Source organism: Alternaria atra, assembly GCF_907166805.1.
Source record: "Alternaria atra isolate CS162 genome assembly, contig: 29, whole genome shotgun sequence".
NCBI lineage: Eukaryota > Fungi > Ascomycota > Dothideomycetes > Pleosporales > Pleosporaceae > Alternaria > Alternaria atra.
The window spans coordinates 3,235,500-3,256,812 of record NW_025091327.1 but is presented as its reverse complement, the minus strand read 5'-3'; the positions used below and the strand labels follow the sequence as shown (position 1 = coordinate 3,256,812).

At 50.8% G+C, this 21,313-nt stretch overlaps 2 protein-coding genes across 2 annotated transcripts; one reads left to right on the top strand and one right to left on the bottom strand.

Annotated features, from left to right (window-relative positions):
• Positions 1–2,623: 2,623 nt before the first annotated feature.
• ALTATR162_LOCUS9361 (uncharacterized protein) lies at positions 2,624–3,844 on the top strand (the record flags this gene model as incomplete). The annotated part of the gene is made up of 1 exon (XM_043316994.1): positions 2,624–3,844. The coding sequence occupies one exon, from the start codon at positions 2,624–2,626 to the stop codon at positions 3,842–3,844; it is 1,221 nt and encodes a 406-aa protein (XP_043172929.1).
• A 1,007-nt stretch (positions 3,845–4,851) lies between these two features.
• ALTATR162_LOCUS9360 (uncharacterized protein) lies at positions 4,852–10,200 on the bottom strand (the record flags this gene model as incomplete). The annotated part of the gene is made up of 3 exons (XM_043316993.1): positions 4,852–6,498; positions 7,662–7,941; positions 8,627–10,200. 3 exons carry the CDS (start codon positions 10,198–10,200, stop codon positions 4,852–4,854), a joined length of 3,501 nt encoding a protein of 1,166 aa, XP_043172928.1.
• Between the last annotated feature and the right edge of the window lie 11,113 nt (positions 10,201–21,313).

Sequence of the window (21,313 nt, the reverse complement as noted above, 5' to 3'; positions counted from 1 at the left end):
AGTCCTTCTCTTTGCTACTCTTGCTACAGGAGGCTTTAGAGCTGCTCTCTTGCCTCCTAGGGACAATTGTATTGCCTTTCCAGCGTTGTTGTCTTCCTTTTCTTGTTGTTTCGAGGCCCTACGCGCAGCTAGTTCATCAGCCCTCTGTTTTCGCTCCTTCTCTCTCGCCTCCTTTGCCAATTATCGCAACACCTTTGCTTCTTCTACTATCTTCCTCTTGTACAAGGCAGCAGCAGCTTTTAACTCCTTATCCCCAGCTTTTCTAATCTTTTCTTCCTCCTCTTGTTGTTTTCTCCCGCGCTCTCTTGCCTCAGCTGCTCTCACCTTCCTAGGACTCCAAAACATAAAGCCACCATAGTATTCCTCGTCCTCTCTAGGGGCTATAGTGATACTCTTATTCTTGTGCTTCTTTTTGATAGAAAGGGCTGTACGTAGGCCCTTGTTTTCATAGTGTAGAAGCTCAATTTAGACCTGCATGGAATGGAGTGTGGAGCTCAGCTTCTAGGCCTCAACTGTAGTAGTATCCTTGACAGCAGCATCAAATAAACGACGGAGCTGTCTCCAACTACTCCAATCATCCTCCTCCTGATTTTCTGGATCCCCTTCTTGCCCTAGAGCTGTATTGTTGAACCGTTTTAGGATAGCTTCAGCGTTTGGTGGAGAGATCCCTGTAGCTTCAAAGCTCTTCAAAATACGACTTTCTGTAAAGGAGTCTATCCAGGCAGCCTAGAAAAGGGTGAAGAAGTCTCCTTTTCTTATGCCAAGGAGTCCTTGGCTGTTGTGAAGGTATGTTGTAAGCTCCTTTGAGTAAGAAGCTGAGAGCGGCCCAAAAAGTACCACATCTAGGGGCTGAAGAGTATGGGTTGCATAAGGAGGAAAGACAGCCAGGAGAATTTTATTGGAGTCGCAGAATTTGATAAAATCCATAGTAACATGGGATCCATGGCCATCAAGGATGAGGAGGCGCCATCTTCTCCTTGCTTTCTGCTGGGTACTCCTATTGAACACCTGTTCAAGCCATGCCAATCCCAGGTTATTATTTGTCCGTCCAGTGGGTGAGTTACTCAAGAAAACTGGGTGTTTTCCTACCTCAACGTCCTCTACCCAGCTAGATTGCAGCCCTGTTTTCCCTTCATAAATAAGCGCTAGAGGTAGGGCTACTCCATCAGCACTAATACAAGCCAGGACTGTTATCCATTCCTTTGAGCCATCTTGCAGCGCAGCAGTAACCTCTTTTCTAGCCCATAACGCCTTAGAAAAGACTCTTTTAGAGCGTCCTGTGATGCTAATAAGGAACCCCTTTTCATCCATATTATACACGTTCTCTGGCTCAACTTCGTACTCCAGCATCTTTTGATAGAGTAGATTAAAGTATAAGCTGTACTTGTGCTTTGAATCAGCTTTGTGGCGTACCTGGTCTATTCTAGTAGTCCATTTCGATGTAAGATAGGCATGATTTCTTTTCAGAAACCGTGAAACCCAGCAGCGCCCCACCTTCTTTTTCGCCACTATACTGGCGAAATTTTGTATCATCTCCCTTGTAGGGGGTAGCCCTCGCTTTGTTAGAGCTTCAATATATTTTACAAGCTCAGATTCTTGTTCCTAGTTGAGTTTTCGGCGTTGTTGAGCTTCCCCTGCATTTAAGCGCGTTACTCCTTGATGCCGGCGAGATAGCGTTGCGCGGCTAATATTGAACTGTCCTGCAACCTTTCTGTACGTAAAAGATGCATCAGGAGCGCGCGATTCGATTGCTTCAATCGCAGCTTGAATTGGGTCCATATTAGTGGAGTTATGGTGGGCTGGAGGGAGGGTGGATGGATTTGTGATTATGGTGGGGTGGCTCATCGGCTGATCACGCATGCACGCGGGTGACAAAAAAGAGCCGAATGCAAAATCTCTACTTTCTGCAGGCGTAGAACAGCGCAATACAACTAAATTATTAAAATTCTAAGTTAATCAGTCTATACAGAATTATCTTATCTATTTTCCTAGCTATTTTGCTATTATTATTCTTTTACTATTGTAGTGTAAAGAATCTAGAGAGAGAGAGTATACTTTGCTCTGTTCTGCTGCAGCTCGCTTATTCTGGTGAGGATTTGGGGTTTCGGAGTCGGCTCTTTTTTGTCACCTGCGTGGCATGATACCAGGGACTCTGGTCGCGTGAGTATCTTCCGCCTTGCAAAACGCGGATGCCAAATATGCAACTCAGTGTAAACACATACATTCTTGTCCACGCTGTGACAACTAGCATATGTCGGAATTAGCTGACTGTCGGCTAGGCTCCGCTGAAACGATGCTGTACGTCGAACGGTCGATATTCCATGGTGCAAAGTCCGCGACAGCTGACCATCTATGACGCACGACGCAATTCGTCGAAGGTTAGTTCGCTGCCAAGTAAACACGCTGACTTTGTAACTAACGTCCGCCCTTGCGTAGCGAGACACCCTGCTGCCTCTTGCCCTACCATCGTCCTCAACTCTCTCTTTTGGGGCATTCTTCACAGCACGTGCCTACTATTCAATTGGAATTTTTTCCCCGCTGCACCCCTGCTTATGATGCTTGCTAGGCGGTTGTTTTCATCAATACCTTGAATTAAGTAAAGCAGACAAGTGCTACTTCAGCAATGCAACTGCTTTATCTACCAAATGAGTTACTCCGAGATATATCGGAATACTTAGAATCCGAGAGAGATGTCAACGCCCTTGCACAAGCCAACCGCCGCCTTTACGATCTCCTAGATAGCTACCTCTACTGCTACAATGTACAACAATCTGGAAGCTCAGCGCTGTTGTGGGCTGCCCAACATGGCCAAAAGGAGACGGCGCAAAAGTCGTTGAGGGAAAAAGCCAATATAGAGGCCACAAATGATGATGAAGAGACACCGCTGTTGTTGGCGGCAAAAAGTGAGCATAAGCAGGTAGTAAAGCTGCTGGTTGACAAGGGCGCCGACATTAACGCGCAGGGTGGACTCTACGGCAACGCACTCCAGGCGGCTTCATCTGGAGGCCACGAGGCGGTGGTGAGGCTGCTGCTCGACAAGGGCGCCGACGTCAACGCGCAGGGTGGACTCAACGGCAACGCACTCAACGCGGCTTCATCTGGAGGCCACGAGGCGGTGGTGAGGCTGCTGCTCGACAAGGGTGCCGACGTTAACGCGCAGGGTGGATACTTCGGCAACGCACTCCAGGCAGCAGTTAGCCACCAGACGGTGGTGCAGCTGCTGCTCGACAAGGGCGCCGACGTCAACGCGCAGGGTGGACACTACGGCAACGCACTCCAGGCGGCTTCATCTGGAGGCGACGAGGCGGCGGTGAGGCTGCTGCTCGACAAGGGCGCCGACGTTAACGCGCAGAGTGGACTCTACGGCAACGCACTCTACGCGGCTTCAGGTAGAGGGTGCGAGCAGATAGTCAAGATGCTGCTCGACAAGGGCGCCGACGTTAACGCGCAGGGTGGACTCTACAGCAACGCACTCTACGCGGCTTCAGGTAGAGGCTGCGGGCAGATAGTCAAGATGCTGCTCGACAAGGGCGCCGACGTCAACGCGCAGGGTGGAGTCTATGGCAACGCACTCCAGGCGGCTTCATCTAGAGGCGACGAGGCGGTGGTGAGGCTGCTGCTCGACAAGGGCGCCGACGTCAATACGCAGGGTGGACACTACGGTAACGCACTTCAGGCGGTTTCGTCTAGAGGCCACGAAGCGGTGGTCAAGATGCTGCTCGACAAGGGCGCCGACGTCAACGCGCAAGGTGGAGTCTATGGCAACGCACTTTACGCGGCTTCGTCCGGAGGCCATGAGGCGGTGGTAAAGCTGTTAGTGGCATGGGGTGCCGAGTCAGCATGAGGAAAATAGATGTATAGCTGGCTGATTGGTGTCATTAAAAGAAGATAACTACATTCTAAAGCGTATGTCTTGGGCGGTAATAGTAGTCTATTAAACACAACGCACGGCGATGCTTATGACACTGTAACAAAAGCAACGTGCGGCAGATTTGCCACCACAAGCTAGGTAGATAGCTAACCAGCATCTGCTACACCCTTGTAAAAGAGGCGTTTGTTTCTCGTTATCATGAATTATGAAGGATTAGTACCGTACTAGACATTGTCAATGATACGAACTTGCTAAGTTAGGTGGTATAGTGATCTTTAAAAGGCCCCATAGCGGGGCCAAATTAAGGGTAGGTAGGGTCTGAAAGTTTGAACCCGAACAGCTCTACACCGGGAATCAGCACAGGACCCACGGTAACTAAGTTGGGTACAACCGAGGCGGTATGCGCTAGGATATTCTGTCACGTGCGAATTTTATTACAGTTACATATTCTACACAAGCACGTTTGCATCTGGCCTACTCTAGGTTTGAATGAGAATTCTTTGCTGAAGCGACTGAGACTAAGGTAAGTCTCTATGCCTAAGAACTATCCTAGTACTAATTTTATGCTGACACAACTCTGTGGCCGGTGCGGGTCGGCCATAGTTCTTACTTACAGTGGCGGAACTGCATTACACATCGCTTGTAAGCATACTGACATTTGTTGTGCTTGATTGGCCTAGCACCAAACGAAATCGAGCACAGATGAGCAGGTCGCTTGATTTGGATTGATACAATGGTTGTACTGTAGGAATGGTACAATATATTGTGTCCTGGAGAAACCCTCCATGCTCTGTTCTTACTTGTGCGAGAGGGAAACAAGTGCTTGGATCTGGACTTCATCTCGTTGAGGGGGGTTCCTCGTTTGCAAGGGATGGACGTTAGTTTCGAAAATGCGAAAAATACTATATGTGTGTCTACGATGCGGGAGGTCGTTGAAAGTTCTTCGAAGCCTTTGCGTGCGAGTTACCAACTCCACCTCTTCATCGAACGACAGCCGCAGTCTGGAAGTGCTGCATACATTTTTCCAACGGCCGCACCACATTCGCGACAATTTCGTCTCTCCAATTCTTTTCTCTGTCTGTTACGCCCATGAAGCACCACTTGACAGCTGTCGCATAATCGTCTCCGCCTTCGCCGCTCACGCTGCTGGACCACTTTAACGCAGCCATTACGTCGAAGGCATGTTTGGTTGCGGCATCGGTGATTGATGGGTGCTTCTTGCGTAGGTGATGGTCTTCCAACCGGCAACCAAAGCAGAGTTCTAGAAGAAGTATGCCGAGGGAGTAAAAGTTGCAGTCGTTCGCGGATGAGTCAGTGGAGGAGAGGTGATTGCGACCGTGTGGGAAGTCCTGTCGGATGAAAGGCTCGCCGTACGGAATGATGGGGCTGTCGTCGTTGGAAGAGAAGAAAATGATATCCTCCTTGCAGAGACCAGTCCGTAGCCAGGTCGTAGATTGGAGTTGTCCTACCGATGAAGCAACAAGAAGCGCAATTAAGTAGCGTTGGCGCCGCGAGAGGTGGCCTTCAAAGTCATGGGAGAGGATGTGGTCAAGTGTGATGGGATCGTATCCGACGTCCTGCCTTTTTTGAATGATCGGATGAAGATGAAAGATGTCATCGTCATGACCGATGATGCCCATGCATACTCCGCAATCTTCATCGCCTAATTGTTTACACAATTGGATGTTGTGATTGATGAAAGGGTCTACTTGGATCTTCGGTACAATGGACGCAGGTGGTACGAAACCCACTCTTTTCCGGTTCGAAATTGAGGGTGATGGTATGGTAGCTGGTGTGGGCAGGGTAGCTGGTCGGCGATGAAGCGGTGAGGATCTGGCTGCTTTCATCCCCTTCTGATGAAAGAAACAACCCAGCATATGGCCGCAGCGAAACTCTCTCCAGCGCCATGGCGTGTTTCCGTGTTCCGAGGGAGCGACAAACATGAGGATGATATTGAAGCATAATTCTGTGAGTGTCCGATGCTCCAGTCGTAAGTTCGCGAAGTGGTACTGCTGACACGAGCACTGCCAGGCGTTCTGCAGCGCCTGAAACAGCAAACTTGATTCCTTCGAAATCTTCTTGAATGCTGACGTCAGCTCAGAAGTCTGCTTGGTATACCCGGGCGCGACATCTTGGAGTGCAGAAACTCTGTCACTGGAGCTCAAGAGCTTCTCTAGACGCTCATTGCATTCTTTGAGTTGACCGAACAGCTCGTCTCTAGTCCTTTCTCCAATACTAAACTTTGTTCGAAAAAACTCATAGTCCAACCTGCCCTTGGCAGCGGAGAGCTTCGAAGGCCTTGCATATGGCTGAAGGCTTGGCGATCGGCTGGAGCTCCGCCGGTTCGTTTCCGGCAGCGAGAGCTGGCCCTGCACAGTCTCTTTATCGAAACACAACTCTTTCTTAAGCTCTTCGGCGATCTCATTCATCTCAGTAATAGTGTCCTGGTACGATTGATACGACTCGTGCAACCTGGATTCCAGTCGTTTTTGCAGCGCCATGTCGCCCCATCTTTGGCCACCCGGATCTGCAATGAGCTTCGCAACTTCATCCGCATCCGGAATGAGTGGCAACAGAAGCTCCCTGAGGTTGTTCTTGTATAGAATCTCGTGAAACTGGATGTCGCGCTGACATTTGGTGTATTCCTTCCGTATCCGCCAATAGAAGCCGCCAACTTTCGCGACACCACGCCAGTGCTCGATACCGCTTATGAGCAGAGATGCCAACAATCAAGTCAATCAATCAATTTGCTTGATCACGGACCCACTTATGGTGCGTGCATGGTGTCACGGACCACACCTGGGTCCGTGATCAAGCAAATTGATTGATTGACTTGATTGTTGGCATCTCTGCTTATGAGCAGTGGAAAAGCGCCAAGGACGACACCTGCTATTTCTAGACCACTCATAGGGACGTGGAAATGATGTCAACAAGACGAATAATCTAAGATGAGCAGAGTTGTCAACAATCAAGCCAATCTGCAATCAAGCCAAATGTGGCCCCTGCTTACTAGCGGCCTAGAATATACAGGTACAGCTATGCCTAGATAGAGGGGTGGCACGTCTCTCATATAGGCCCGTGGCTGATCGACAAGGCTAGTGAGCAGGGGCCACATTTGGCTTGATTGCAGATTGGCTTGATTGTTGACAACTCTGAAGATGAGAAAGAGATGGATGTTAGGAGTTGAAAGGCTGAAACGTAAGGAGGGCATTGCACGCATTCGTTCCCCGCACTTTTGCCCCCAAACGCAACTTCCGCCGCCTTGCGACATCTCCACTACGCCAACAACCGTCAGGCTTCCAAGACCGTTTGTATCTGGATTTTACCTATAGGCGTTCCCAAAAGACCAGGTACACCCCGTGACTTTCGTTCCCCGCACGTGCCACATACCCCGCCAAAACAGCGATATCGTGGAATTGAGAACACCTCACGATCTTGCAACGCACATAATTAAGGTTATCAAGATTGCTGCTACATTCTATACAAATCATTCTCTTGGTGTTGCACTTGCGCAGTGATGTCACGCCCAGCCAGCCAACCTACCGGTCACAAGCTGGCTCCCACGACACTGCAAAGTGTCGTCGATCGGATAGAGGCCGGTCTCAACAACTCACAGATCTTTCGTGAGACTGGTGTAATGCGACGGCATATAGCAAGATTTCGTCAAAACCTAAACTACTGGGGTCAGCCATACCCGCCGGAGTGTGTGAAATCCGGCCGACCAAGCACACTTCGCGAGCTCCATCGAAGACGGATGAGACAGTACCTTAGAGGGCGACCACAAGCATACCTCGAGGAGATCAGAGACTGGTTTATTGATGAATTCGACATGCCTGTGAGCATCTCCGTCATCCATCGCGAGCTCCAAAGCATGGAGTGGAGTCGTAAAGTCGCCACAAAGAAAGCTGCAGAGCAGAGCGATGCACTCCGACGAGTTTTCCAAGCCCGGGTACAGCTGAACTACACCGTTGAGCAGGTTATCGCGATAGATGAGAGTGCTTGCAACGAGCGCACTGGTGATCGCAAGTATGGATGGAGTCCTATTGGCCGGTCTGTTGAGCTTGAGTATTCTATGAAACGGTCAGAGCGATGGAGTCTGCTGCCAGCAATGACTGTGGATGGATACCTTGCGCACCGAATCTTCCAAGGTGCTATTACAGCTGCGATTATGGAGGATATCTTAGAGTTTGATGTATTGCCGTACTGTACTCCTGGCTATCACGTACTACTCATGGACAACGCATCAATCCATCGATCAACAACAATTGTACAGCTTTGTAGAAAATTTGGAGTACAGTTAGAGTACCTACCACCATACTCACCTGACTACAACCCTATCGAGCGGAGCTTTAAGGTGCTTAAAAGTTGGATTAAAAGAAACACTCAATATCAGGATGACTGGCAGGGCTTTCAGTACTTCTTAGAGTACGCAGTACAGTGTAGTTGTTACAAGATTGCCTGTAGAGAGTGGTACAGGAAGTGCGGGTATCCAAGTATTAATGATTAGGATTAGTAGTAGGGGTTATACAATACAAAATGTTGTAACATTAGTTACCACTAATCTACCCTAAAACCTCTCGCTCAGGAGAGTCCTCTAGCGTTGCATTGTCATATGCTCTGTTTAGGGCAACGTAGTTTGCTCGTGTTAATCCACCGTAATCTTTCTTCCAATCGTGTGCTTTTCTTCAGAGATGTGAGAGGTATCCTGGAGATATTCTAAAGTAGTTGACCCACACTTCTATTGTCATCCCACACTCCTCGTCCATCAGCATGTTAATATTGTACTTCCCTTCTTTAAACACCTTCTCTTTCACCTCGTTAATAGTTCCCTTATACTGTGGCATCGCGCGCTCCCAGAATTTGAAAAAGTTGTAAGTATGTTGTGCTAACTCAGGATGTGGGCAGTCAAAATCCATCCATACTTGACGGGAAGTGAACGTCTCGGAATGGTGATTACAGCGAGGAGCTGAAGCAGCAGTTATTTGAGCAAGATGACCAGCTAATATAGCTTTTGTAAGGCCTTCGATGCTTGAGTTTGAAGACGTTGGTGACACCTTCCGCCTTCGGCGCTTCTTCTCAGCATCAGCGCGGTCTCTAGCTAGCATGATAGACAATCGAATCTCATCAGAAGGTTGCTCGACTGTACACTCTTTGCGCTCAATGCCCTGAGCCCAGCTTGCAATGAGGTTACCGCTGACTTTGTAGTGATCCTCGAAGCGATCAAGGCGGCCAGGCACACGCCGAATGCAACAGGTAAAGCTGTAATTGCCGCAGCATTCTTCGCGGCATCTCCAGTGATCCTTAATATCTATGGCAGAGCCAATTGCAAAGTGCTCAGCTGTAACAACACCAGCAAGTCCCTCTTCTTGTATAGCAGTAACGATGCCTGGACGTGCACGAACAGTGGATCTACCGACTGGCTGCTCTGCCGATAGAGGCACCGGCTGCTGCTGCTGCTCCTCGCTCAACACTAAGTCAAAGTCGCACTTCAGCATTTCCGAGCTCTCCTTGTCCATCTCTTCTACTAACGCTATCAACTCTGACCAGTTTCCGAAACAGAGATCTTCACCAGTTACCAAACGGCGACGCTGCAGCGCGGTAGTACACCTATCGCCTTTGGCTTGGCGGCCGCCAGTATAGTATAGCGTCGCTGTCAAACTCTCAATCTTTGCACCTCGCGGCTTCTGACTCTTAACTACTCCGTCCGCCCATCGCCACAGCTTCTCATCGCTTACAGTATACATGTGCTTGCTACGCGCAAACCGAGAAGCAGAAGGTATTAAATTCTTCTCCATAGAACCCCAGCAAGCGCGCCATCTAAAGTGCAACTTTGGCTCTTCGTCAGCCTCCTCTGTAGCAGCTGCTGACTGACGCTGCGAATGGCTTGAAGAAGCCACTGAGGTAGCGGCAGCGGCAGCAACACCAGGTGAGTCTCCAGTCGCACTAGCAGCATGCTCGCTAGCCATTGTAGCAGCCTCTTCCTCCTCTGGCAATGGATCCTCCTCCTCCTCCGCGTTATCGTCCTCGAATGTCTCAAATGTATTATCAGTTTGTGCGTCAACAGCGAGCTGGCTCGATTCGGCAGTTGGTTCGCAGAGCGGGCTGACAGGTGCTGGCGTAGAGCTGCGATCGCGGCTATAAGCGTTTTGCTGCGACTGACGGTACTGCGAGCGCCGCTGCTTCCTCGCAGTCAGCGGCGGTGTAGGGGGCGCAGGATTGACACCTTGCTCGAATACTAAAGGTGCTCGAGTCGCTCGTCGCTGGCGTTTGCTGAAAGTCCCACTTCCTTGCTGCGCATTTTCGTTTTTCCGCTTTAAATTATCCGTCATTAGAAAGTACCACAGCAAGGTGCTATTAGAAGACACGGTTTTAAGCTATCTAAGAAGCTTTAAGGTTTAGGGATGCGGTAGTATGTTGGGTTGCATTGCAATCGCTAACAAAAAGAGATAGTTACTAGATATCGGCAACTCGCTTGTCTCGCCACTCGTCCGACGCTAAGTCACGGGGTGTACCTGGTCTTTTGGGAACAACCCATATCCTTGCGCTCTTATTGGTCGTTCTCGGCACACTGGGTTTCTCGTCACGTAGGACGGGACGTTACAGTTTTATTCTCCAAAATGCGAACGGGCATGCTCGGATCATATCGCGGTCGGCCTTACTGACAGTACACTTCAATCTACTATCATGAGTATTCATGCTCATGCAAGAACCACGTTGGGTTCGGCTCTTTCAAGCATAATGAAGAGGATGTAACAAGAATAATTCGAGTCAAGAAGAGCAACCGTTATGTGATATTCAAAAATTGAAAGCGAAAAGAGTCCCCTTATGCTTACGTTGCCCAGGATTACCATATCCCAGGCAAAACCCTGGTTTTTTTCTGGACGGTAACGTTACTTCGACATATCTTGTAGGGGGGTTTCCCAACTCCCAAATCTTCGAAACCCAAAAGGTGACTGACATGGTGCTGTCGGTCCCCACTCGTTTCAACGACGGAAATCGCACTCCCTGCGGGTTAGCGGAACCAGAAGGAGGTTTGCTATTCCAAAGTGCTTCAATGCTTTGAAAAGCTTATAGACCCGTCTTATCTAGGACTCAAGTTTGGGGAAAACCTTTACCTCCAAAACCATGGAATTTTGTGTACGCGGTTGGATGTTACAAGTACTCCTGAAGTGGACAAGCGCGTACAAGAGACTGACGTGAGACACATCAACCCGGCTGCAGACTTCATCCGCATAGTGAAACTGATGCAAAAGGGACCAGCAAACGTTGTGCATCCATATTACTTCCAAGCTATCCTAGCTGCTAAAGGGGGGAGAACGGCGGAATTTGTTTTGGTGGGGGCCCATACCCTTTTGTTGGTTTTGGTTCCCCCCTAAATTTCCCCTTTGCAAAGGGCGCAAGTTTCAATGGCCAGTCTGGAGTAGCATCGCATCCAGTTATAGATAAAATGTACAAGGTCCATAGCGCATTCGCTACCGTGTGCAATGCATGCCTTCACAGGGAGCTTCAAGCGGATGTTCCGGATGCCACGGACTGGGGACTGCGTCTGGATCCTAACGGAACGCCTCATTCTCCTCCGAATCAGTCGCCAGTAACTGTGCAAGAGCTTTTGAATGCTCACAGAAAGTACACGGAGACAAAAAGAGAGCGATGTGTCAAGTGCAGAAAAAATACAGGAAAGAACTGCATGTGGAAAGGACTTATGACGGCGCCTGAGATACTACCTATTGAGATCAAGACGTATGCGCGAGAACTATCAGCTGACAAGCAGACGAGATACAAGTTTCTCTTCTCCGATATTGTTCTTAACAGAAGGATCTATGTACCGAACGTCGGCCGCAAGCACACCACGAGGTACGAACTGCAGGCAGTCGTTAAGCTTGAAGGCAAAGGTCATGAACATGCTGTAGCATTTGTTCGCTCGGGTGAACACAGGTGGTGGAAGTGTAGCGACGAAGATATCACAGGTTCCACCTGGGAGGCAGCTAACACCCCCGGTAAGGGCAGGTTTTCCCTCGTTTTCCCAATCAAAAAGTTCGAACTAGGGGCTGACGCAGACACAGCGAAGAAGAGCAGGAACAACATAGCAGCAAAGCTAGATGCCCTGACCGAGACGACAAAATGGAAAGACCTACCTTTCACCGAACGCGACGGGGATTCTCCCGTTTTCATTCCCTGCCATAAAAAATGTCGATTCTCTATTCTTTTTGATACAAAAACTTGCATTGCTACCCGAAACTTGTTGGTTGGGGGACTCTAACATTAACAAATTTCTGCTATTGCGTGTTGCGTGTCGCGTTACGCTGCGCAAACCAGGGGTTCTGGGGGGGACGCGCGACCGCGTTCAGCGAAAACCCCCGCCCAACACCCTTTTCAGAAACCGCCGCCCCCGCCCCCAACCCCCGTAAACCCCCGCCCAAACCCGCCGGCACGCCCCGGGTGAAAATATCGGCGGTTCTCTACTTTCTCCCCAATTTCAAATTATATTTGTGAAAACAGTATGTGACTGCAATACAGAATCCTAGATGCGCATCTGTGTTCAAAAACCCAGATTGTAGACAGCTGCAGTACCATCTTGGTGCGACAAAATTTTGAAGCCATGAGGCTGTTCGTAAGGAATAAGCGTGAGCGATTGCGTCCACCAGGCGCTGGGGGACATGTTTGGGCCTCAGCGCATCACTCGATCGGCCCCTGGGGGTTGCTTTCCCCCGGGGTTTTCCCGGGTTTTGCGGGGCCGCCTGCCCTTGATCGTTGTCATCCCCGGGTCCCGTCCATGGCTGTTTTTTATCAATTTTATTACTATGATGTGCAGATGGGGGAAGGCACAAGGATAAGAATACGGAAAAACTCGCTCTCGCTTGGGAAACGCAGTGCGCCCGCCCGTTAACAGGTACTGCAGGTACTGCGGGTCTGCAGTCATGCGGCGTAACATCCTAATGAGACGATGACCGACATGGTCCCTCGGCAAACCAGCCGACCCCTTGTGGTGCGTCTACACGCCCACGGCGACTCTTCGACTCCATTTTTCCTCCTAGTGCCCCCGCGTCAAAGTAGGTGCTAGCATTCATTTTTTCCCGGCAAGCATTTGGTACAAAAGTCTTCATCGGGAGCCCAATCCCGTCTGTCTCTGAAAAGGTCGTCTTCCACTGTCATCGTGGTTTTGAGTTACAGGGGTCAAATGTGAAATTTGTGGAAGTGGTGGGCGGGTGCATAACGCGACCATGTGCATTCCCGGCAGACAAAATGGCATTCCGCACGGAAAAAGGTAAGCATAATACCGAAAAATTCGACCCCCCCATTTCCCGAAACGCAGTGCTGTGGGGCTGACATAGTCTCACCTGCGGGAAATGAGTTGCGGACTGTGTACCACCCTCCCCAAAACTGTCGAGACGGCGACGCGCCCCAAATCTCGACGCGATAATGCGGGCTGGTACGCCTGCCCCCTGACAGGCAGACTTGCTAAGAAGACTTGCACACAGATGTCCCGCCATTTTGCAGTTTCCGTGACGCGGCCGGTCCAGACGCAGTGGACAGCGCTGTCAGAAAGCACGTTGCGTGCATTTGTCCGTACGTGACTGTGCCGAAGCAGTCTTTGTCCCAAGTATTGCCGCAACGGCCTTTCGCATCCGTCTTCGAATGTTGTCCCATCACTCCATCGATGGTAGTTATTGCCTCCGCTGCGCTAGGCTTGCCCGCCCCCCAATCCGATGGTCCCAAGATTTGCTGCGCCCGGATGCAGCCCACAACACGACGGCGGTTTCGAACGCTGCAAGGACTTGGATGCGAAGGCATCGCCTTGACCTCTGCTCGTTGGCAGCGGAATCTCAGTGTAGATCGTCTATCGATCAAGACATGCCCCATCGTCAGCGTTTTGCCCATGTCAGTGATATGCGCGGAGATAGATACTCAGCATGCGATGCCGAACATGTGCACTGATACAGTTGCTACTGTAGTGAATGCGGCTTCACTCTTGCGCATAGCTGCAACACCGTTTTGCGCTTGATCTGCCAGTATGGGTGTTTGGCCCCACCTTCGGTACGTGGTTAAGCGCTAACCGTCAGCGTCACCCTCCAGCTACGCATGCAAGAGTCGAACACAGAACAAAGACTATTACTAGTCAGCAATCGATGATTACATTCGCCTGGTCCTTGCCGGAAGGTCGACCTCAGTTCGTGTAGCTGCCCGCAAGGGTGAAGCCGCATTCGCTACATATCATGATTCGCAATCTCGTCTCTCTTACTCGGCGTTGGACTGGTGGTTATAGTTGTGTAGACTCGCGAACAGAGAGGCGTCTACCTTGCAATACTACACCCGTGCATCCGTCCGAGCTATGCTCTAAGAGTGAATGATCCTCTATAAAGATAGAGGCCATGGATATCTGGAATCGATATCACAAGCTCATTGCAGGTTGATGTTTGCTTGCAGTGAACCGCATGAAAGCATACAAGTCCTGTTGCAGACTTCATCAATACACTGATAATAATGCGAGAGGCTGGAAGCGATATCGTGTATCCTTGCCACCTTCAGACCTCCATCTCGATCAAGGGCAGAGATGAAGTCAAAGTGTTCGTGTCTGACGAGGGCGCATACGCATTATCTTGGCTTCAATTTATCCTTGGCTGCCTTTGTAAAAGTGCTAATTCTGACGGTTGCTTGGCAGCGCTGTCGCATTCTGTTGGCATGGGGTAGTGGCATAAAGAGGGTATGTTGTGTGTATTCAAGAAAAGTGACGATGCAGCTCAGATGTAGTGGAGGAATGTAGTAAGTACTGCAGTAGCGCCGGCTTACACATTCTGTTTGTGGTCACAGCAAAAGCATGTGCTACATGTCACCTATATTGGTTGGTTATCATGCGCTCTGTCTGTTCAATATAGCTTTTTGCCATGTAACGGAGAGGCGGGAGGATGACAGTGCATCCAGCAATGCTTATGCTTACGGCAATGTTTACATTGGAAGTGGTAATCTTGGTCATGGGCGGAAGCTCCCCAATCTACCTCCCAGCTTCACTGGTCGGGTTTTCCATGATCGAAAGTTTTGTCATTGCCAGCATTTTCCCTGGCCCAACCCGGGGCGCCGCTGAATCTCGTTTCTACAACGGGATGATCCCCCAAATGAGCTCCCTTTTAGTCATTCCCAAATGGTTGAATCGGGCATCAACGCCTTCTAAAATTCCTTTGACCTCTGCCCGCAGTTCACTTTCCTGCTTCGACTGGACTGGCAGGCTGACTGTTGCCCGCTCCCCCTAGCCCCTTTTTAATAATCTCTGTAAATCTGAAGATAGATCTCATATCCCCCAGTCTCCATCGGTTCTTGCAAAGCCGAAATCTGACCCGGGTTTCCCTTCTGTAACGTCCCGGCCGCCGCGTGAAACATTTGGTGCCGCTCGCGGTCGACATATTTTTGTCATATGCTTTTTCCCTGCTTTTTAATATCTACCAGGGCCCCTGGGGCCCGCACAACTCGTATACGTTGCGCATACCGTTTGCGATTGTGGGTGTGATTTTTACGATTGGCTTTTTTTTTAAACTGCGTCTTTTGCGTTACCACCGTAGCGACGTTGTGGAGGGTTTTGGAGGGGGAAAACCCTGTTTCAAGATGGGGGTTCAGCTAGGCCTCACCGGTTTCGTCCGCTTGCCGCTCAATAGAGCCTTGGGGTGTATTTTAGACGACCAAAATTGGCGGCGAAGGTGCAGAAAGCTTTAGGCAGGCGCGATTGAAATGCTCTTTTCCCATCCATTCGCGAGATGCTTCAAGATCGGATCGACTAGATCGGCGTTGAAATCGCGACGCCCACCCTGAAGGATCGGAAGACCCCCTGCTGTCTTACCCAGCCAGATAAGCCCGGCCCAGGGAAGCCGCCTTGCTTTTTTTTTTCACTCAGGTTTTCCGTCCGGGTTGCGGCGTCTATCGCACCCTTGACCAGCCCCGGTAGCTTGTCTTTTATGTAGTGTTTCAGATCTGCACGCACCTGATCGAAGCATGCATAGATACATCCGAATACAGCTTAAGTTGGCCAACGCGAGCTTCCCAAATTTCTTGATCTGCCTATCTTTATCCTCCTCGGTAGCTTTTTAAAAACAGTCCCTTCGTGGAGCCCGGCTGAACGCAGTCAGGGCTGACATAGATTCAAAAGAAACGCGGCTGGTCGAATACGGCCGCCCGCGGTGGAAACGTTTTGCAATGGGCTTTTTTGGGGGAAACCCAGTTCCCCGGTGTTGGTGAAGCCTGGGACAGGATCGTCCCCAACCAATCAAACCCCTTTGGGTTCCCCTTTTGCTCGGCTTTTCTAACGCAGAAAACTGGCAGGGACTTCGCGACAATCATGTCCGGTTCTTCGTCCCCGGGTCAAATTTTCCTCATCTTCTTCTGCCGCATTTTCCCGGTCCATCTCCCCGATACCGGCGGCGAAGTCCCCCTTGTTTTGGGTCTTGGGAAAACCCCATTACGTTCGGCGATGCATGGGGGCGGATTTTTCCCCCTTGGGCTCGTCGTTCTGCACCTCATGCTCCTTTTTTGGAGTTTCAGGGTTTCCCCCGTCAAAACCCCCTTTATTTGCCAGATTTCCTCTCTAGCATTTTTTCCGGGTTCTCCTCAGCTCCCGGAACTTCTTATAGATATCTGACTCTGGTCGATCTCAACTTACGTTGTCATCATCCCGTTTCCCTGGTCGTCAGGAGGAACCCAATTCTCCCCGGTTTTTCCTCAGATACGCGCCTTCGCTTCCTTGCTGAGTCCCCTTTTAACCCTTGAGGCGTTTGCTGGTCTCACCCACCGGGGCATACACCTTCTTTCCGTCATCTAGTTGTTCTTGAAGCTCTTCCCAGATTTCCATTTTGAGGGGTTCTGGATAAAACGGCTTCGCAAGCTTTTTCTGCGATTCTCTAAGACTTTCGATCTTATCTTCGATTTTTTTTATGCTGGTCCCGTTTTTGTCGCCCAGTTCTTCGGGTCTGCTGTCCCGTCTAGCTCCCCAGACTGTTAATAGCCTCGGGAACTGATATGTCATCTGTCTTTGAGCAATGAACGTGACACTGGAGAAGCCACCATCGCACTTAAGTTGCCGCTTGGGGAAACCCCCAGGAGAGTCTTCGCAACCTTATCATCCACTGCGCGGCCGATGGGGGCAACGATCCATAATCCACTACAATGCTTCAGGTAGCCTTGAGCAACAGCGGGCCCCTGCTGCGTTGGAATCATATTACACCCGGCAAATCCACAATGACAGTACCTGTGGACAGCGCAGGACTTTTCGTGTAAATCCTCACGACCTTGATCGGGGGAATATTCCATCTCTGTATTCTTGGTTGTCTTCGTCCTGCCACCGTCTTTTCCCCCCGCTCTTCTTGTTACATTTCTCCCCACTGTCCACGTAATGCTGAAGCTGTTGGTAGAAAGTACTTGCCTTTAGCTGTTTCTATCGTTTTTTTGGTCCCTGGGGTGCTCGAAAAATCGGTCTTGGTCATCAGATCGGAGACCTTGTTTGATTCAGCGTGTTTCCCCGGGTAGCTTCGGATAGACCGATTGAAATTTGGCCCCTGCGATACTGGGATCCGAGTCTGGCTCGTAGATGCCGCTTGAAAACCCCCGTCTCCGGTTAGCAAAACCTTCATCAAGACCGTGAGTTCCTCCCCCCAGTCTACCCCCTCAATAAACTCAATCTCCGCACGATACTTAGCGGATGGATCCCATGCTGTCGTTCCCGGGTATTTCTGTTCGACGGCTGTACTCACGCATGCAGTTAGTCGGTACGAGATTTTCCTCGTTCCCGCACTGCATTGATCCACCTTTCTTTTTCCCCGGGGCCGGTGTTGCCGACCACACCGATCACCGTCCGTTCCGCCCCCCTTGCGGTATGGCTTCTGGATGGCTTGCTTCCATGATTGCGCGTCCGCGTCCGCGTTCGATGCCCAAACCCCGAGAATTTCTCTTGCAACTCATTCAAAACCTCTACTGATCGGGGGACAGCTCTCCCTAAAATTCAGGATCCTGCTGATTGAGGATGGCCCTGATACGCCGATCTGTCAACTGCACCCCCATACGTCTCTGATGATCGTTCGCGATTGACTGTCTAACCCCGTCGGGTTGAACTAAACCAGTAGTAGGGCTTTGCAATGCTGGTTTTATCTAGGAACAACGTGGGGGAAAGTCGCTCGATTTTTGCACCGTCCCGGGAAACCAAAACCCCATCGACATTTGCCTCGCGTTTTAGAAAAGGGAAACTTCAGGGATGCTGGACGAGTCCCTTAAAATTTGGGCTGGGCGATGGACATAGCTTTTTTGGCGATTGTAGATGGTGAGTTGAGTTGTGGTCGATGCACGGCGAGCCCCGCTGATCGTAGTTTAGCGGTTTTCGCATCATGCGTTGGCGGTGTCATAGGAGGTACATTGCGGCGAGCTTAGACTCCTCGCATCCCGGCGAGCGGGGTAGGACTGGCGGATACCTTGATAACTCCCAACATGGACTGTTCTGCGCACGTCGGGGTAAGACAAGATCCCCGGGCCCCAGGTAAGGGCCTGACTATGTCGTTCGGATCGACAGGCGTCTCCGTGTTTGAGCTGGAGGCTGATTACATTGTGTGATCTCAAATATGTTTCTTGGATCGTCCGGATGGGCATCTGCTACACATATGTCAATAGGCGTCGGCTCTAGAAACTTTTGTGAAGTATGAGACTGCAGACATCCCGTGATACATACGTCATAACCAATCATCCCAAAAAAAATCTCTTTCTTTAAGGGGTGCCTCTGGAGGTTTCTCGGGGGGGCACCCCGACCCAGCCGGGTTGGCTTCAACGTCTGGGAAGGAAAAGGGCCCCGATGGCTCTCTGCTGAAAATCATCCCAATCCATTTTTTGCATTAGAAAATGGGCGCTGCCGTCATATGCAAGGTAATTGCGCATAGAATGGAATTGTACCGTCGGACGCGGACCCCGGGTCTGGGCGTGCAAGGAGAAATGGAGGGGGGGTATTCCCCTTTTTATTCAAGTCAAATTGCCGCCGTCAAGACGAAAGCGCTCGTGACAAGATTATCACCGGCCGCTCCAGAACGGGTGTTTAGCAGACGGATGTTGGGGAAAAAAGGAGGTTACAACGATTCTCAGGATGGCCACACGAGTGGATTACGTTCCCGGCGTACGTGTGCGGGGATGGATCAGCGTTGCTGCCAAGCCCTTCGCCCCGGGAGCTGCTGGATCGATATACGGACACAATATTCCGAGAAGACCGCGGGGGCCCCTCGATACAGTAGCATCATCAGAGAGACTACGCCGCATATCTGCAACGCCTGTCGATTGTGTTTATGCTTATGCTTACGCCCACCCCCCTCCACCTGCACATCGTAATTACAAAAAGGGGGATTAACGTGGCGATAAAGGGGAAAGATGGGAACGTTGATGATGACAGTGACATCGACGACACCGGGCGTCAATGAGCCGCGGCGTTGGTACTCATGTTGACACTCACAACAGCTACCGATCCCCTTTTGCCGTACAGGTCATTGAGGTGGACGAGACACTGACGTTCCCTCCCCCTGCAACCATTCACCCCATAGTTCTGTCTATGGAAGTTATTATAAAAACTCTCTCGGCTGGCATGTTTCATCCTGCGACCATGATTATTCGTGCTAGTGTTGTCTCTTGGTAGTCAAAGGCAACCTATAGGCGTTGCGACCTAGCCAGGACTGCGTTGCTGGTTTCTTGCGTCCCGTCCCGGCCAGGCTTGCGGGCTCGCTCACTTCTGGGCTCTCGTCATCCTGAACAGCACAGGCGGCGGCATCTACACAACTCACCTTCTCGACAAGGCGGTAGACAGGAGGTTTTGGGATCCGGATGCCAGCCATCACATCCTTTCACATCATGGTCATCGCAGCAAAGGTGGGGCTGGGCGGGGTCTTGTGTCAGTGTACGGGAGGCAGCAAACTGCATTACCGTATCACGAAGCCATTTATCCCAAGAGATTTATGGCGAAGAGATTGATGTCAGAGACCCTTTACGGAGAGACTTATGGCGAAGAAATTGATGACGGAGAGACTTATGACGAAGGGAAAATTTTTGTCGGAGAGACTTTGACAAGCTATTGATGGCGAAAGTTGATGTCGAAAGATTGACGTCCCAAGAGATTGATGTCGTGTAGCGACACGTAGGCATCTTTTCCTCTAACAAAAATTCCTTGTTTGCCGGGAAAACTTATGCTCAACTCCCCCTTCTAACGGAGGCCTAAAAAGCAGGACCGACAGGCTCCCCTGCAATTGCTGGCGGGGAAAACATTGGGAGCGCCATGGGCCTTCAACGCTGACGCGCCCATCACTGGACTGCTGTTCGTCGTGGCCGACGTCGACGTGGCGTAAACAGGGCGTTCGGCTGAGATGTGAATCGCCCACCTTTGCGCGCGGCAAACGCCCATGGAAGATGCGACATCCTTAGACGAGGATGATATACGTGACCTTCATGCATGCGGGGGGTGCAGGGGATCCCCCCTGTAAACGTAAGACATGTCGCGTCGCGTGTCTTCGAAGTCATGAAGCCTATGGGTGGAAGATGGGCGTAAATTCCTGGGGCAGTTTTCGGGCCCATCCCATGCGGCAGGGACCCCCCGGGCAGGAACCTACAGAAATTTCGATTCAGGGCAAGTCGGCGCCGTGCCCGTTCGGGGAAAGAAAATGGAAAACGCCGTTCTAACGAGCATTGAGTTGCTAGTCATGGGAGGACTTGACAGCTCGTTTTAGAGACAGTCATCTCTTCCCCAAACGACTGCCTGTAATTCCACTGGGATCAAAACGGATTGGTGGGGGCGATAAGCCGCGAAAATAAAAAAACAGGGGGGGGGAATCAGGGAATGGGGATCGAGGTACTTGAGGGTTTGGGCCCTCTGAAATTTTAATGTCGATCAAGCGTGCCCCGGGGCCCTGGTGTAACGGGGCACATTTCCTTCCGGGCCCTCGGGTTGCCCACAGCCACTTGTATCTAGACAAGTGTAATGCGCATCTACTTGATAGCCCCGTTCTCTAACCCATCGGGCTCCGACGCCGAAAAGCGCGTTGTTAACCGTGCTGTCGCTAATTCAATCCCAAAGCGTCCCCGACTCTCCTCCAACACCCCCCTGATTATTTGCGACGGCACGTATCTACGAGGAGCTCGGTGAGATACAAAGCAATTCGAGATAACAAAGAGCAAGACTGCAGATTCAAAGGGTCAATTCAAGGTCGAGAGTACACATCCCGCCAGTTTCTCCGCGCGGACAGCAAGATCGTTGAAATGCGTCCAACCGGCCGTGCGCAGCTAGTAGCTCTTAGCATACGGCAGCCTGCAGTAGCGTGCTGAGGTTTTTACGCGTCTGCACTGCGTGCTGTGGCGAAGAACTGCGGCTCTGAGCCCTAGGCAGCTCTTATTCCCGACTTTGCAGGCAGCCGTTGGTCCAGTCGTGCACGCGCGCGCGTTGCAGGCAGC